General features: G+C 42.8%; 1 protein-coding gene across 1 annotated transcript in view; it reads left to right on the top strand.

The window, feature by feature from the left end:
* The window catches only part of GABRQ (gamma-aminobutyric acid type A receptor subunit theta), a 66,133-nt gene that overhangs the window by 22,933 nt on the left and 24,580 nt on the right, over positions 1-18,620 (top strand). Inside the window, exons 3-4 of the mRNA XM_074202434.1 lie at positions 9,351-9,418; positions 15,256-15,372. Of these exons, the coding sequence (XP_074058535.1) occupies positions 9,351-9,418; positions 15,256-15,372 (185 nt within the window). The remainder of the gene's footprint in view (positions 1-9,350; positions 9,419-15,255; positions 15,373-18,620) is intronic.

Raw genomic sequence — 18,620 nt, forward strand, 5'->3', positions numbered from 1 at the left:
GAACCAGAATTATATCAACTCTGCCATTGTTGCTGGTTTGGATTTATCAGATTACTACCTGATGGCCCCTCTCATCATCCTTGAGATTTTGCAATCCAAAATGTCCCTTCCTGGCCCCCACCTGTATGTATGTGTTGTTTCCCCATTAGAAAGTAAGCCCTTTGAGGACAGAAACTATCTTGGTTTTTGTATGGACGTAGTCCTTGGCAAAAATCTTTCCTAAATGTCTTTTCATTCATTCATGTGCTTTCTACAATAAGTTGGCCCAACCCATCAGTCTCTTGGAGGGGTTCTTGTATCAGGACCTCTCTCCTAGTGAGGAGAAACCTATTGATAAATGAGGACTTCCTGACTCAAGATAAGCCTCAGAGATCATGGAGTTCTCACCAGAACTCCAAATCTGGCTAGAGAAGGTTCTTTCCCAACAAACAACTGAGAATTCCTGGCAAGAAGATCTTTTATCTGGATGAACCTGGCAGTTGGGGTTGACCAAGCAGTGCCAAGCTGATGAAGACCAAAGTCTCTCACCACCATTCTACCAAAGCTTTCCCAGTGATGTCATGGATCTCTGTCTTCCTGACCCTGAATTCCCTTAGCCTTCTCCATTTCTATGAGTCAGTCTAACTTATATACTACTCATAACTATATCAGCCTACCTGACCTTAACCCTACCCAGCTACTGTTACCTATATGATTCTAGATTCTACCAGCTATTGGGATGCTCAGCTGGTTGCTGCACCATTGTGTCTAGTCTACCTTCCCTGGCTTAGAATTGTCTGTCCTGTCCTGCCTACACCTCCCTAAATATTAGTTGGACATATCTTGGAATGGCTCATTTGCTCTGTGGCCTGGGCCTCCCTCCCTCTCTCTACACTCACTGTAACTCTGTCTTCTAGGTATTTATACTTAAATTTAGGTGCTACCAGGGCTTTTAAAAGAGAATTATCCCCATAGGATGGAGAGATTTTGAGAAATAGATGTGAACAACATTGTAGGACAAGTGAATTGAAGAAGAGGTCATCATGTTATTCTGCTTATTTCATTCTGTATCAGTTTATATAAATCTTCCCAAGTTTTTCCAAATTCTGCACAATATATTCAAACATGAATCTCTTAGCTGAATACACAGAAGATGTCTGGAAAGGCAACAGAAGAGAAGCATTTTATGGTGTCCATTGGTACCATATCCACTTTCAAGAGACACCTTCCCAGCACAACTAAAACGTTTCAAAAAATCCATTTACTTTTCATCTCCTTCCTGGACATCTGTTTTCAATTTTGCTTTGTGGCTAAGGTGTGTGTATTGAAACAGCACATCTCCTCCGTGTTGTCCAGTACGTCATGCAAAAAAAAAAAAAAAACCTAGAAGTAGAAGCAAATCTCTCTGAATTTGTGTATCACATCCATCTCCATAACAACTCTGTAATGAAATAGAGAATGAAAATTCAGCTCCAGAAATGGATATGATCAACATTCAGATGATGAAGAAGCCCTTCCAGAGTCACACATCTGAGTTTTGGCTGCTGGAACCTGTGACCCATAGACCATTCCCATGGAATTCTCAATGGTCAGAAGGGCAGAGAAGAATCAAGGTCTGGCATTTCCAAAAATCTCAAATCTTCCTGGTAACCTCCCTAGAGATACAGCAAGGGAGATGAGAAGGTAGTCCTTTCTGGCTTGTGGCATGAATCATTGAACTGAGAATGACATAATGTTCTCCACTCTCAGACAGCTGTCACTATTGGTTGCAACAATGACTCCACAGGTGGCCAGATGAGGCCAGATGTCTATGTGCATAGAGGCAGAGGGATGGATCTTGGTGTGTCAAATGTTGGTGTTTACCAAGATCACTAGGGTGCAATTAAGGATGTGGCATCTATATCAACTTTGCCTTTATATCCCACTCATACCCCTCCTAAGCTCATAGGATCTTAGAACAGGAAGGAAGCATAGAATCACAGAATTTTGGAGCTGAAAATCATTTCACCTATCCAAGCCTATTTTCTCAGTCATAAAATTGAGATGCTAATAATACCGACACTTCTTTCATCCTGGATAACCATTATAGCACTAGAAATATATGCTATTATCATAAAATATTCCTTTTGGACTCTATCAGTACCTGAGTGAGGAAGACCCAGTTTCCAGTTCTGACTCAGATACTTACTAGCTGTGTGACTCTGGGTAAGTCACTTCAGCTCTCTCAGCCTCAATTTCCTCATATGAAAAAATGAAGGGGGGGTGGATCAATGACCTCTAGGATCTCTTCTATCTCTAAATTTCTGCTTATCTAGCTGCTCTGGATGACTCTTGTTCTCATACTAGGTAACAGAGAAAGGGCCATTGTACCAAGGAAAAGCTGTGTTGATCATAGGTTGGCTTCCATGTTATAATTCCCCTCCTGAAGAGAAAGTGGGGTGGATATGGGCACATTTCCCTAGAGCTAGCCAGAATGAACAGTCCTTCTCACCAGATGCATTAGGGTCAACCCTGGCTTACAGTGCTACAGAACTAGATAAAATGGTCATAAAAGTTCAGAAGGTCAAACCTTCTGCCACAGTTGTAATGACAAAGCATTCCTCCCAAGGCCCCTGCTGAAACTCAGGTAGAAAATCATTATCTGGTGGAGAAAACATAGTGGGGAAGAAATAGCAAATCCGTGTAAAGAGAGCTGTGCCCCTGTGTGTCCACCAAAGGTTTTAAGCCTTCACTGCCACACATCCCACCCAACTTATCAAATCAATCCCTTTGGGTCACAGAGAGTAATAATTAGAGGCATTGTCAAATATATTATTTATACAGAATTATATTAAGAAACCATCTTTGTTGTGCCCACCAACAATGCATTTATGCCCAAGGTGGCTGCCTACTTTGCCTGCCCCTAGTTCTGGTACTGCTGCCAAAACAGAAGAGATTGAAACCATATGATTAAATCTAGAGTGAATTGCATCTAGAGTGAATAGGCAGGAAGGGGGAGTGACTATCAGAGCATCTCCATCACAGGAGAAGGACATGGATCCAAATTGAAGGAAGCAAGGGTGTGTTAGATGTACATGCTGACAGCAGGACAGATCCAGAATGGGAACCCATTGAGACAAGAGCATCATTGGCAGACTCTATTTACATATTTGGAGGAAAATAGGTCCTTTCATAAGACTCCAAATGCATCATTGTTTCTGGGCTCAGTTTTTGTTGGATTTGCATCAAGACAACATTTAGAAATTAGCACTTGAGCGTTTCTGTTTATTAGGGGAATGATGAGTAGAGAAGTGTGATTTATTCTTTCTGAATTGGGGAAGGGGGGCATGAAACCTTTCTCTCCATTGTATGACTGATGAGTTTGGAAAGGCCACAGATTTCCTGGACTGAAAATACTTGTATTATTTTGTAATGAAATAATTAGGCTCAGCTTGACAGAATGCCTCTCATCATTGGCTCTCAAAATGCTTTTGAAAAAACAGGCTAAATAAAATACTATTAAGATAGGGGAAAAAAAGAAAAATACAGGCTTTGCTGCTTCATTTCAGAAATGGAGTTGTTGAGGCCAGATCTATCCAGACGTAATTAGTCAAATAATTCAGACACCCAAACCGTCTTCTGCCTGAATTCCTCATCTAATTGAAGATGCATGATTGTGTCATAGAGAAAAATATTGTGCAGAATTTGGAAAAACTTGGGAAGATTTATATAAACTGATACAGAATGAAATAAGCAGAATAACATGATGACCTCTTCTTCAATTCACTTGTCCTACAATGTTGTTCACATCTATTTCTCAAAATCTCTCCATCCTATGGGGATAATTCTCTTTTAAAAGCCCTGGTAGCACCTAAATTTAAGTATAAATACCTAGAAGACAGAGTTACAGTGAGTGTAGAGAGAGGGAGGGAGGCCCAGGCCACAGAGCAAATGAGCCATTCCAAGATATGTTCCCAGGTCACTGTGGCCTTAGAAAATGAATGCAGTTAGACCAACAGAAGCAGCCAGAGCACCAAGTACTTAGTACCCAGAGAACTCTATGAAGGCCCAAAGTGTTTGACAGTGATGAGGTTCTAGCTAACCATGACACTGCTGTTTTTCCCATCATCAACAAAATTTCTCCCACTTGTGCTTGTGCTCCCCACTACCCACTCCCTAGGCTCCATAGGGGAGCCATGCCACTCCAGACCAATGACTGTGGCCTCCTTAGTATCTTTTCAGTCTTCCCCATTATCTCCAGTAACTTCCTCCTTTCCAGGATAAGTGCCCAACTGCCCTCTTTTCTATAATAGCCTGGGCAAGTAAGCTGACTACTACCTAGACTGACCTAGGAATTCCAAGTATCTGTTGTCATTCCCAGTGATGCCAAGGGATTACCTGTTTCCTCTCCTCAAACCTTAAGTGCCTGTAAAATTTTTCTTAACCCCCCCCATGCCAAGACCAAATGCCAAAAATTATCTCTCCCTTCCATGAGGATAAGGTTTCCAGCTTTCAGAGCACCATGGCCAGTCATTATCTCCTTTGATCCTCACATCTAGCAGTGGGAGGGAAGTGGGGCATCTTCTGTTAATTGTTAGGACTGGTAGCAGAGTTGCTAAGCACATTAGTAGGCAAAGAAAACTGAAAGGCAAACCCTAAGGGCTTTGACTCACCCTCCCTAAAAAAACCATAGAAGTTTTTCCTCTGCTGTCCCTCTTCTCTCCTCTCTCACTCTCCAAAGAGGCACTCACAGGTGAATACCATTTAAATTTTCCATCACTTTACCAGAACTAGTCATCCTTGATGATGCACTGCAGTCAGCTTCCACCCACCATGTTTCTATCCATTGCCCTGGCACCCACGGCTATTTGCTTTGGACAAGCACATGAATTATAATCAACTACCAAATTCTAGAAGGAGAAGCAGTCAAGTTCCTAAAGGAATGAAAAGGCTATGAGTTCAGGAATGGGCAGGAGTTTTACATATTGCTAATCAAACTTCCCATTTCTCTAGCTTCCCAGCTCATAAGGAAACTGTTTTGTAGAGCTTCAAGGATCCTGGGAGTTCATTTGAATCCTATCTGCCATCCATGTCGTATGGATCTCATATGCCCCTATATCTCTACAGGTTTTCTCCCTCTTTAGAATTTAAGCTCCTTGAGGGTAGAGACAGTGAGCACAGGATTGAGCACATAGTAAGTAAATGCTTGCTGATTGGCTTACTAATTCTTTCATTTTATAATAAAAGAAATAGAAAATCAGAGTAAAGACTAGTTTGTAAATACTAATATCCATTCTCTTCATATTTACTTCACATCTATATAACTATAGATGTCTTTGTTGTTTACAGCATTAGAATGTATGGTCCTTGAAAACCAGGATAGTTTCATTCTTTATATTTGTATAGAACATATAGTAGGTGCCTAATAAATGTGTCATTGATTGCCCAGGAATCAATTTGGTAAAGCCAGGAATCAAACTCTGTTTATAGGTGAGGAAACCAAGGTTCCTTGGGGTGAGATGACATAACCTATGCCCTACAAGTTAGTTAATTTTCAGAGCCCTTTGACTGCCGAGTCCAGTCTGCTTTCACTATACTATGCTACCACCTAGAGTTATGGAAAGCAGAGAAGATTCTAGAACATCAGAGCTGGAAGGACCTTCAGGTATCATCGGCTTCACCACCAGCACCCAGCACATATAGGGAACATGGAGCCCAGATAGCTTAGACACCAGCCCAAGATCACACAGCAGGTTATTAACAGGCATAAGACTAGCCCCTGACTCCCACCCCATGGCACTTTTTACTCCTCCTCTACTGTCCCTCCTTTGATGTTTCCATTATGATTCCTCCCTCGCCCTCAACCAAAACTCAACCCATTCCTAAGAGATGTTTCCAGCAAATGAGTCACTGCCATCCTACGAGCTCTGAGATCAATACTGCAAGTATCTAGATCAACATCAGACACTTGCAATTTCCATTTTTTCTCTTTCATCTTACCTAGCAGATCAAGAGCAGTGGGATGAGGAGGAAATTTCATTAAGTTTGGAACGGACGGGAACAGCGACCGAACATGAGTGCACATAGTATTTGGACTCACACGCACTCCACTAGAAAGAGGAGGGGGGAGGTCCAGCTTGTCAGCAGAAACTGGGGAGGACTAAGCACAGAAGGATAATCACCGTTGTAAGATCTTAGACTGCTCTAGCCAGTCAGCACAGAGCACTCTTTTACATCCCCACAATAGCAATCCAAGATGTCTACTCCAGGAGTTACCTCTTTTTTACAAATGGAGAAGCATAGATTTCAAAGTTAAATGACTTTCCCAAGGTCACCTAGTTGGGAAACTTTGGAGGTTGCCTAGATCTGAGCCTAGATTTCCTCATCTACAAAATGGAAATGATAGTGTTTCCTCTGTCTCCTCCAAAGAGGAGTTTGAGACAAGTGCTTTCTGAACATCATAGTTCTAGAGAAATGTCAGCTCCTCATACTGTTATTCAGCAGGTGAGTTGGGACAACTGAGCCAGCTCCCTACTCAGCCTCCATGTCTTTCTTCTACTATGAAGATACTCTAAATAGGCACTCCAGCTTCCGGCCTGAACCTAATTCATTCCAATCTGTATAATTTGGGAAGTCATAGCAGAACTGGGGACAAGCAAGGTAGGCAGCCACCTCAGATACACAATACGTGATAGGGCCCAATGGGTGCTATTTCTTAATATAACTTTGTACAAATGCATCAGACTTACTTGGGGGGAGGGGATGGGGCAGAGCAGTATTCTTAACCACCCTCAAGCCCTGAGAGATCTCAATGGTCCAATGGACCCCAGTATCACTTTGGTGGTGGGTAGAGTCTTGGAATCTTTCTTTCTCTTTGTTTCTTTCTTTCTTTCTTTCTTTTTCTGGAGTCTTTCTGTCCTCTTCTCAGTGCTCTCAAAACTGGCTCGAGTGACCCTAGCTCTTTGCTCATCTCCCAGACTTCAGGAAGGGAATACAATGGTCAGGAGGAGCCCTCCTTCCTAAAACAAAACATCCCAAAGATCTCTAAGAAGATTACAGAGATGATCCTCATTCCCCTCATTCCTGGTGAATCTCTGTTAAGTGTTAGTCCTGTGGCACTGAAGGGGAATATTGGCTGGCTGGCTGGCAAGTTGGCAAAGGGTCTGTCTCAGTGACAGCACAACACACCCAATCCCCAAGAAGCACTAATGACACCACTTCCCTGTTCATATCAACGCATAATTAAGCCACCATTTCATTTTCAGGTTCTGGCTTGTTTTTTTTTCCCCCCTTCTGCTTGGATCATTTTGCTCAGTCTTCCCAGGGGTTCAGAGTGGGGCAAGGTAATGGTTTAAAGAGGGGAAGCAAGGAGTAGCATGACCTGGGGGGGAGTGGGGAGGAAAGGAAAAGGGGGGAGGGGGGAATCTTTGGATCTTTATCTAGTTCCTCTTCTTTCTGCCACAAAGGCCTGGAGATGAGTTAGGTTCTCTCCAGGGTCCTTAAAATCACCCCCAACCCAACTTTCCCAGGTAGCCTCCAGAACCCTAGAGTTTCCTGGTTCTGAACTATGCTCAGTTAAGGAGACAGGAGCTAAAGAGCTTACCTTATTTATTGATTGTATTAATCACTTTCCAATTATGATTGCTCTGTTGGCTGCATTAAGGAACTACCAAGGCATGAGTTGTGTCCCCAGGGACAGGCTGCAGGACACTGTTCAGTCTCCAGCAGTTAAGCCAAGTTGGCACTAAGCCTCACATTCTTTTCACTGCTTCCCGTGACTAGCAGTACTCCCCTTTGTGAGATATCTAGACAGTGTTATAGGGAGACTGCACATAGAGCATGACTAACTGCCAGGAGAAGGGAAGGATTGAACCTGTGACCTTGGCCCTATTGGCAGAACAATCTCCCATTCCAGGTTAGGGACCTCAAGAGAAATGTCCACATATCAAAGTCCCAACAGGACAAGAATGCATGTGGGTGCATTTGAAAACAGAAAAGTAAGCAATGAGGATAAATGTGAGGGTCCTTGAGGCCCTAAGTCCAAATGTAACATCCATCCCTCTAGTGACCCCCATACTATGAAAGAGGGAATTATATCTTCCCTTTAGTCATTTTAGCAGTGTTATCATCTTGAAAGTCTATTAACAAGAGCACATAGAAAACAGTCCTAATTTCAAATCTTGGCTCTCGTTTGCTAACTGTGTGGCCATTGCACAGTCTCTAGGTCTATAAATTGAGAGGATTAGAATAGATGGTCTCTCAAATCCCTTTTAGAATCCCAATTTAGAATTCTAGAATGCAATACATTGGTTACAATAGAGGTCCATTCCCATGACCTGGATGTGACGTGAACGAGACTCCATCATGATGGAATGAGAATAATACTCCAAATGGGATTACTGCCACTAGTCCTTTTCTCTGATCTTTTAATTCAAGTCTGGCAGTTAACTGTCCCTTACCACTCTTTCAGGCTTTTTAATTTCCCAGTTGTCAGGGGACTTGTATATATTATCTGATTTGATCACAATATCCTGTTGGAAAGTAAATTCATAAAATGTCAGGGCTGGAAGGACTTTAGAAATCTCCTAGGCCAATCCTTTCATATTAGAGATAAGGAGTGGAGACCCTGAGAATGTAAATGATTTTAAATCAATTCCTTAAGAATTTATGAAGTGGTTTCTATGTGCTAACTGCTAAAGATACAAGGACAAAAATGAAAATATACAATGGCCATTCTGCAGAAAGGAGGGATCACACGGGATCATACAATCACAGATTTAGAGTTAGAAAGATGCTTTGAAATCTAGTCCGAATCCCCTCATTTTGCAAATAAGGCAAGTGAGGCCCAGAGACCTTCAGTATTATGCCCAAGATCACACAGGTAACTGATTCATGATAAGAACCTAGGTCCTCTGATTTCTCTTAACATGCTTGCAGATAAGCAAACACAAAATAATATTTCTGGGTGTGGAGAAGTACCGAGAGCTAGAGAGATGACAAAAGGTCTTTGAATACATGGTGATACATTAGTTGAACCCTGAAGACCTAGGAGAGAGAGCATTCCAGGTGGGAAGCAGAATGCTTCATTCAGGGACAGGGAAACATGTAAGGAATGACACAGATGAAACCTGAACCCATCCAAGTCTAGCCACCTTCCCACAGTTTTCAGAGGTAGGCAAGGCAGAGCTCGTGGTCCCCATTTTCTAGAGCAAAACCCCAGATAGATTATGCGCCTTGATAACAAGCACATCTGAGACTAGAACATAGCTTTCCCCTGTCCCAGTCCTTTGCCTGTTCCACCTCACCATGTTAACCAGGAAACTCTCTTTGCTATATCAATAACTCACTAGCTACCTGAGTTTGCCGTTCTAACCCATCCCTCTGTGTCACAGGAAACCCTGTCACCGTTGGAATGAGCATCCATATCTCCAGCATCGACCAGATTTCGGAAGTCAACATGGTGAGTCCATGGCAAAAGACACTTTGGCCAAGGCTAACATTAAGCCCATTTGTCTGGGGGGAAGGGAATATGATTATGTTTGAAAATCAATTCACCAGGAAAAGAGAACTTTTCTCTGTTCCTGATCAGCAGAATCTGATCATGTGAAGCCACTGGTGGGGTGCTTTCCTGGGGTGGGGCTTTCCCATGCTAGACTATCATGATATTGTGGGGGTCAGGGTGGTGGCTGAGAAAGAATGGGCAAAGCCTGATTCCTAACTCCCATCCTGCATCAGGAGATCTCATCCGTATAAAGAGAACAGAGACTCATCTTCCTGTTGAAGAACACTATAGAGAAAAGGGAGCTGTGTAAAGAAACACCTCTGGTGGGAAGGGGGACAGCACTCACAGTTGAGCCCTAGACCTCTCTCTTGAAGGAATTTCCTTTTCTCTGAATCAACTGTGGTGGCATTGCCTTTATCTTCATGGCTATTGGCTCCTTCTGACCTCTGAGGGCCCTAGAAGGCCCCAGAATGCCTGGCCATGGCAAAGAACCAAAATTCTCTCCCCAGAAGCTGCCTAAGAAACATCAGGGTTGAAACAATGTACTTTTACTAAGTAATGACCAGGAGAAATAAATACAAATGAAAAGCAGAGTGAAAGTTCATTGGATCAAGTAGAAGTCTCTCTGACTCCATCTCATTCCCTACCCCCAACCTCACCTCTCAGAATCTGCCCCGGCCCCTCCCAAAGAGATGGGGGGGGGGAGCAGAGAGGCCATGTTGGACTTAAGGTCATTGAAGGCCTCTTCTCCTGAAGCTATGTCAAAGGCAGACACTCAGGTGAGTCTTTGATACAGAGGACCAAGAGAACAGGAGGAAAATATGGTGAGAGGCAATATGGTACAGTGGATAAGACACTAGGCTTGGAGTCAGAAAGACCTGGGATAAATCCTATTTCTAACACTTACTGGATGTGGGACCCTGGGCAAGTGACTTTACCTCTTAGCCTCAGTCTTCCCATCTGTGAAAAATAAGGGGTTCTGCTCAATTACCTCTAATTCTCCTCCAGATCTAAATCTTTGATCCTATCAAAGCCCACCAGGGAGAAGCCATTTCTTTACACAGCTACCGTTTGGGATTGGGTGTTCCTGGACCAATGTGAATTGGCCAGGCACCCATCAGATTCATCGGTCTGGCTTATGAATTGATGGCCACACTAAGGCCAGATGGGGTGGAGGGAGAAAGGGCTGTCTCCATTGGGAGACATTCAACAGAAGGAACAGGCTGAGGTCAGAGGTTGGAGATGATTGGGGGGGGGGCTAAGACTGTATCTAATATTATTATATGGCGTGGAAAATATTGAAAAGATCTACTTGGTGCTATCTTTATGAGCACCAATTAAGGAGAACTAGGCAAGATGGAAAAACAAAGGTAGGTGCTTCTTTTGGACCTTGCCTGCAACTCTATGCCAGGAGAACGGAAAGCAAACACCGGCCCTCCATGTGCTCCTTGAAGAAAGGTTTGTCAAGGTAGAAGTATTAGTGCATGCAATTAGTGATTGAAAATGATACTAACAATGGTAATTATTGGCACTGATAGCTTGAGTCTTGCCCTCAATCCAAGCTCATAGCTACAAGGGAGAGTAAGGTACTATTTCTCAATGGGTTGGGTTGGGTGGGTGTAAAAAAGGAAGAGGCCAGAGAATAAAGAAATGAGAACTGCCTAAGCAGAGTTGGGTTTCCATGGAAATAGTTTAGTATCTTTTGGTGCCCAGCAAAATCTTACTATCTCCTGTCATTTCACAGCTGAATCAATGGTCTCTAAATTTGGGGGAAAGTTAGAGTTGACCAGAGCCACCCAGCAGGGTGAGAGAGCCTTAATAAAGTATTATCACTCCTTTGCTTCCCTCCCACTTCTCTCAGGAGCTTCATTTTCCTCACCTATAAGACGAAGGAGTTAGTGTAAATGGATACGGCACATAATTTGGAGTCGAGAGAAACCTAAGTTCAAATCCCACTTTGGACACTTCACTGTACTGAGCCTCAACTTCACGATCTCTAAAATGGGAATAATAATAAAAACCTACAATATCTCCCTCATGAACTTGTTGTAGGATCAAAATAGTTAATGTCTGCAAAATGCTTTGCAGATCTTAAAGGTGTGGTATAAGTAGAGGATAATGGAGGCAGATCTGTGTTTTATACCCTAGTGGATTTTTGGAGCTAAATCAGGCAGCAGATATAATTAGAGGGAAAAGACTGTAGATAACATAAGATATAAATTCCACAAATTTGTTCAGAGAATTCCAAGAGCTACAGGTCATTTTGGATTGATCTTATCAAAGGAAGCATCCTGGAAGAGATGGTACCTGAGTTGGATCTTGAAGGAAGGGAGGATTAGAGTAAGGGGAAAAAGAGTCAGTATTTCAAGCAGTCAGAGTCAAAAAGGCACAGTAGAAACTAGGACATGGAGCTAGAAAAGAGTATTGTGTAATGCTTTGGGCTGACTGGAACTACAGTGAAGAGATCAGTCCAAAGGGAATTTTTTGTTCATGGGAATGAGTAGTGAAAGAGGAGACATGTCAGGATCAAATTGTGGAAGACCTTGAATATCAAGGTAAGTTTAACCCTTATACCGGAGGGGATAGGAAGTCATTTAGAAATACTTGTGAATAGGGAAACATTTTAGGAAAATTAATCTGGTAGTGGTTTAAATGATAGCTTGAAAGTTGGAGAAGATTAGTAGAGGAAGAAACAGAAGCAGTTTGTCAACAGAGTAGACGGCAAACCACCTGGACAGAGAGAAGAAATAGATGAGTTCAGGAAACAGATCACAAGTTTAGTATGGCGGCAAGATATAGTAGTGATGGAAGCATTTCAATTATCTGTGAGATGCTTGACTTACCTCAGAGAGAATTAAATCCCAAATGGAATCTGCCCTTTTTTGGTTCCTCCATCCTTGAAAGATGAAATTATACTTAACAGGTTTGAACTGGCTGCCAGGATTGAAAGGAGAAGGAAAGGAAATCTAGGAATATTCTGACACACCCCCTAAATTTTAGGAGATGAAATTCCAAGGTGTTCAGAGGAAAAATTTTCAGGAGAGATAAGCACAAGAAGGATGGAAAATTCTTAAATATAGAATTCTGAAGACACAAAGGGCCGCACACCTGAAAAGGAAGAACAGGAGTCATATGAAAAGACTGGTGTGGATGCTCAGGGAAGTCACCAAACAACTTCTATTTTTAAAACCACGTGTAGAAGATGTGTAGAAGAGATAACAGAGAATGGCTACAAGAGCATGGCATCATCATGCAAGAATAGTGGCAGGAGCACAAAAGCTCAGAATGAGCTGAGGCTGGTGAGGAAACTTAGGGAGCAAACATGCACAAAACACATACAGAGTAAAGACCAAGCAATTTTTGTGTGGAGAATGGGCAAGGTCTTCCACAGAAAGAGGCCCCTAAGCTAGGATTTAAATAAAGGTATGGATTCCACAAAACAGAGGTGAGTGGGGGGGGGCATTCCAAACCTTTGCAAAGGTTGAAGAGGAAAGGGAAGGCAGGAGACAGACGCTTGTGTGCAGGAAAGAATAGGAAGGCCAGAATATAGCAGTAATGTGAGATCAGTCTGGAAGAGAGTTCGGAAGGGCTTTAAATGCCAAACAGAAAACCTTGTCTTTTATCCACGAGAGAATAGGAAGCCCCTGAAATTTCAGAAATAGTCATTTGGGACCTGTTTGGAGGATAAATTGAAGAAGGAGAGACTTGAGGCAGGGAAGCCAATTAGTAGGCAATAATAATAATAATAATAAAAATAATAAGTGGTTTAGCATTGAATTTGGAGTCGGAAGACCTAGACTTATTACTTGCTGCCTTTGTAACCGTGGGCAAGTCACCTAACCTCCCTGGGCCTCACTTTCCTCATGTATAGAATGAGATGCCTTCTTCCAGCTCTGACCTGTCATAATCCTATGAGCTGTCCGCTAGGTTCTTGACAATATGGACATCAAGCCTGAGTGACAGTGGGATTGGACACAGGATTAGGAATAATTTTCAAAGGGAAGGCAAGAGGCTGCTAAGTCAAGAATATGACCAAGAGGAGAAAGAGAAGAAGGGACTGCCCCCACTGGAACTAGACAACTGATTGTGGCTTTTCCACCAGAAGACACATGAATTTTCTGTGGAAGAAATTTCACCCCATGCTTTACAAAACAATAAAAAGAAGTCATAGGTGCAAGGAATGCTGTTACCAGTCTCAGGAAGAAGAAATGGGTAGTGATGGCTAGATCTTTCCTGCTGAGGGCAGAAAGGAGGCCATATGTGGACCTCACGTGGCCATGTGGGAGGCATACTGCCTTCCTGGGGTGCAGAGCCAAGATGAGACAGAGAAGCTGCCAAGTCTCCAGCCCACTTCTGCTGATTCACATGGGTAAGAATGATGCCACTGGAAGAAACCCGGGATGGATCTCTAGGGAAGTTCACAATCGGAAACTGAAGGACCTGGGGGAAGCAGGGAGACACGCACGTGGTGTTTTCATCGCTTTTCTCCACTTGAAAGGTATGTATTACTTTGAAAGAGAAGGGAGTACATGGAAAGTAAATGACTAGCCAAGTAGATGCTATCTGAGAATGGAATTTGATTTTCTGGACCCTGATTCAAGATTGCGAGAATGATGGGCAAGGGACAGAGCCCAACTTATGGGAACTGGGATGCATTTATCTGGCAGAAGACTCATTGACCTGATCAAGAGGGAACTGAGCTAACATTGAAGGAGAAAGGGGAAATATGCTCAGATAAAACTGCAAAGCTAGGACTAGTGTATCATCAAAAGAAACACAATGTTGAAGGAGGTGCCCAATCATTCTCATTGGCAGGGAAAGGGGTCAAGAACAATCCTTCTGGCTTCATGTACCTCCCTGATTATTTGATCTCAGGAAGAGGATAAACTACAAAGTCAATGGTACTCTGTACCAAGTTCTGACCAACAAGGAGAGAGTAGTTAGCGATATGGGAATTTTGAAAGAAATTGACCATCTCATCTTAGAGTTCATGAGAGTTAATGAAGTGAACTCAAGAGGACATCAGTCTCTCTAAAAAAAGGAAATTCTGACTCTATAATGAAGACATACTTGGCTCCCTGTCCTTTCAGAATCTTTCTTGCACACTATTATGCCCTTCCTTTATACTTGTGCAAGAAAGTATGTTCTTCCATGCCCCTGTCGGGAATCCAGGGCAGTTAATGTTAAGTAAGGTCCTATGGATGCTGATGGCAGCCATTTCACAATCACAAAAGTGATAGATCGGAAAGAACTAGGAGGCGTTATCTAGTTCATCCTCCTGTCTCCAGGCCGACTTCATGGAAATTTGTGATGAACAACATGTTAGCCCTCGCTTATTGCCCACTCACATTCTGTCTTGGGTTATAGTTATGTCTTCCAAAGAGACAAAGATTTCCAAGACAGAGGACAGAGACTTTGCCTTCTTCATCCTCTTGGACCCTGTAGCCCAGTCAACCTCAGGGATAGGTGCTCAGAAGAGTTGACTGAATGAATGAAAATCCCAAGGAAAAGAATGAAGACCAGTGAACGTTACAGAGAAGCAAATAATGTCTAGAAAACCTTCCTGGTCATTCAAGCTTTCCCAAAATGGAATGGGCTGCCTTGAGAGATAGCGGTTTTTCCCTGTCCTCAAGTCTTCAAGTGAAGGTTTGTTGAAGATATTACAGAAGGTATTCCTGTTCAAGTACAGGTTGAATGAGAATGTCTCAGAGGTCCTGCCCAACCCTGAGATGCTGTAATGCTTCATAGACACGTTCTTTGGTGGCCCATTTCAGCTCTTTCTTCCTTTTGCCTAGCCTCTGTCCTGCTCGTTCCAATGGAAGCCCAGCTCTTTGGTGTCTGTCCCCAGTAGAGAAAGCCTGTGTTCCTGCATGGCAATGAAGCTCATGTCCATTGGCCTTCCCCTCCAAGAGGTAGGAGGGGCAATGGCTGTTCTGATGTTGTAGTCTGTCTCACAGAAAAGCAAAGCCCTTTGGTCACATAGCTAAGACAACACTGGTAGCAGTGGAAAAGTGACTGCATCCTCTGGCTCATTTTCTCAACTTGGAGAGCAAGAAGATAGTAATGCCAATATTAACTCAGATATCTATGGCACTATAGGGTTTGCAAAACGCTTCCCTCATGATAACTCCATGAAACAGATGGAAGCATGGTTGTCCCCATCTTACAGCTAAGGAAACAGAGACTCAAATAGGTTATGGGGCTAACCCTATGATTTACGTAGTCGCTAAGTATCTGAGTTAGAATTTGAACCCAGGTCTCCTGATTCCAAGCCCAGCATACAGTTTACCACAGGACACTGACTAAGGATCCAGAGAGAAAGTAAGAATGGTAGGAACTTTGAGCGCCATTGGAGATGTGTGAAACCTCTAGAGGAAGGGTGTCAGCCTTTTTTATGACACAGACCACTTTGGAAGTTTGATGACACTTGTGGATCCCTTCTCAGAATAATGTTTTTAAATGCATAAAATGAAATCTATAGTATTATGAAGAAAACCAATTATAGAGAAATAGTTATCAAAAATTTTCAAAAAAGGAATGGAAAAACAGGTTTAAAGACCCCCCCCAGGGAGAGAATCTCTCATGTAGACAGTATATACTTCACAAATGCTTGTTGAATGACTAAATGAACAATGTTCTAGACTGTGTACTAGGGGAAGGGACTGGAAAGACAAAAAAAATGACTCAATTCCTGACTTCAAGAAGCCTCCTCTCCATTTACACACCTGGGTAATTCTAGAACATATCCCAAGGAAATAATAGTTCACTTTACAGGGAAGACATTAGCAATGGGAGGTAACCAGTCTGGGCCTTGTGCAAGAAGTACAAGAAGGGGGCAAGGGGTGGCAGCATCCTAATGATAAGTTGAGGCCTGTTCTGTATTCATCTCACCTCCCAGTAACTGCAGGGAGGCAAGCAGGTTTTCTGACTACATCTTTACAGTCCCAGGTTTATTCAATTAGATGAGCTTTAAGTAAATAAAGCCGGGTACTTTCCAAGCATCTTTTGTTAGATAATAAGGCAATCCTGGACAACTGCAAAGAGTACAGCAAACACAAAGGTGCCCAACTTTTCAGTAACATAGCACACCCTCCAGCATAGCAATTGGCCTGCTGGCAAATACGTAGAGTGTTCAAGTAACGAAAGACCCTGGGCTTAGGTGGCAGAGCCAATGACTGGAGAGAACTCATTTTCAAAATTGCTCACATTTTCTATGGTTTTAAAATGTCAAACTTCATTTAGCACAAATCTGTAGAGCTGGAATAGCCAACAATGATCCTCCCCACTATATGGCTCTCAAACTTTCTCTTATGTGTAGAAATGCAATTTCCTCCCTGTAGATGGCGGGAATGGTGGGAGATTGGCTAGTCTGTCACCCACAGGAGGAGGTGAGCAGAGACAATGTTAGCTAGAGATAAAAGACCATCAGTGCTTCACCTTTTGACTCCAATACACTAGCTCAGTCTCTGGCCTTCAAAGAAAATGGCTGCATAGGACCAGAAGCAAGTACTCTCTGGTTCTCTCATTCAATCTAGAGAGTAATGGTGGTGAGGGAGACAAGTGGATCTCTGTTCTGGAAGTCAGAGAAAGGCGGTCAGCTTGTAATGCTGAGGTTTCTGATTCCAAAGCCAGGAGAGTCTCAGTTCTGGGCCTGCTCTGTCAATAACTTCCTATGGGACTTTGATTAAATAATTTCACTCATTTACTCATTCAACAAGCATTGTATTAATCTTTTATGAAGGATGAGGAGTTGAGGTTACAAAATTCACAAGGAAACCCATCCCTACCCTCAAGGAATTTACATTCTAATGAGGGAGACTCCATGCAGAGACAAATAAATACAAACTAGATACAGATACAAAAATAAATAGAAAATCTTATTAGAGACTCTGTTTTCTTAGTTCAAAGCTAGATGTTCATTTACTCCAGAAATGAGCAGTAAGGACAGCTGCCTACCTACCATTAAAAAAGGAGAGGTTACTATCCAGGTGTGGGAGAGGGAAACTACCCTGTCCATGTGGCCAGTCATAAATTCTACTTAAGTTAGAGCCCTGTTATGAGGGGTTATGGAGTCTTGAGTCTAGGCTCTTTTGTAAACAAATAGGCTTGACTCTCTGAAGGTCACTCCTGAAGGAGCCTCTGGCTCCTCTCTGCTATGTCCAGGGAGCAGAGGTAGAGGAAGGATTCCTGCTCTTCTCTATTGGCTTTAACTGGCTTCAACTTCAATTTCATCGTATTCCCAAGGCAATGTGATGCAGTAGAAAGAACTAAGACACTCAAACAACCTTTTACCCTAAACATCCCTTCGCCCCCTAAAAAAACATCATGGACAACTATGCCTCCCAGTAGGTCATGTGCCCCTTAGCTCATGGATAGGGCCCCATAGAAAAGCCCTCCAAACTGCCCCATCCCACACAACATACACAATATACCCCCCTTTGCTTTCATTTAAAACTATCTCTAGAAGTATAATTTTTTTAAATGAACCATGAGCTCTGGGAGTCAGGTGACCTGGATTCTAGTCTTGCCCTGTCATTTGCTGGCTATGTGACCTCAGGGATTCTCTTCCACATTCTATAAAATAGGGAGGGGGTGGGGGAGGTTGTTAGTCTAAATGACTCTTTCCATTTTTTCCATCCAAAATCCTTTCCATCTTAAACTTTCTGTGGTTGCATCTTTCATGACTGTTGGCTACTGACCATAATCATAACTGGTTTCATTTTTCCCAATCTAATTACTATGAAAACAGTCTCAGCTCCTTGAGGAGGTGAGGCAAAGCTGCAACCCCATAGCAACTGCTATTTGTACTGCCCTACCAGAAATAAAGAGAGGGTGTTAGCTTACTGGTGGGAGACTGGAAAATCAGGAGCTAACTAGTCCCAATATATTTCTGGCTAGGTGTAACTCCAAAAGGAAGAGATAAGTCTAATTTTAAAAACTCATTCCATCCTCTGAGAGTTGAAAGAGACCTCAGAGACCATCTAGTCCAACCCATACCCAAACAGGAATTCCCAGTACAATGTCTGTGGCAAGCAGTCATCTAGTCTGGAGGTCTCCAGTGAAGGGGAGTTCACTTTCTCCCAAGACAATTCATTCCAGGGCAGCTTAGGTAACACTTCAATGGATAGAGCACTGATCCTGGAGTCAGAAGGACCTAAGT

The sequence above is a fragment of the Macrotis lagotis genome, chromosome X, assembly GCF_037893015.1.
Source record: "Macrotis lagotis isolate mMagLag1 chromosome X, bilby.v1.9.chrom.fasta, whole genome shotgun sequence".
In the NCBI taxonomy this organism is placed as follows: Eukaryota; Metazoa; Chordata; class Mammalia; order Peramelemorphia; family Peramelidae; genus Macrotis; species Macrotis lagotis.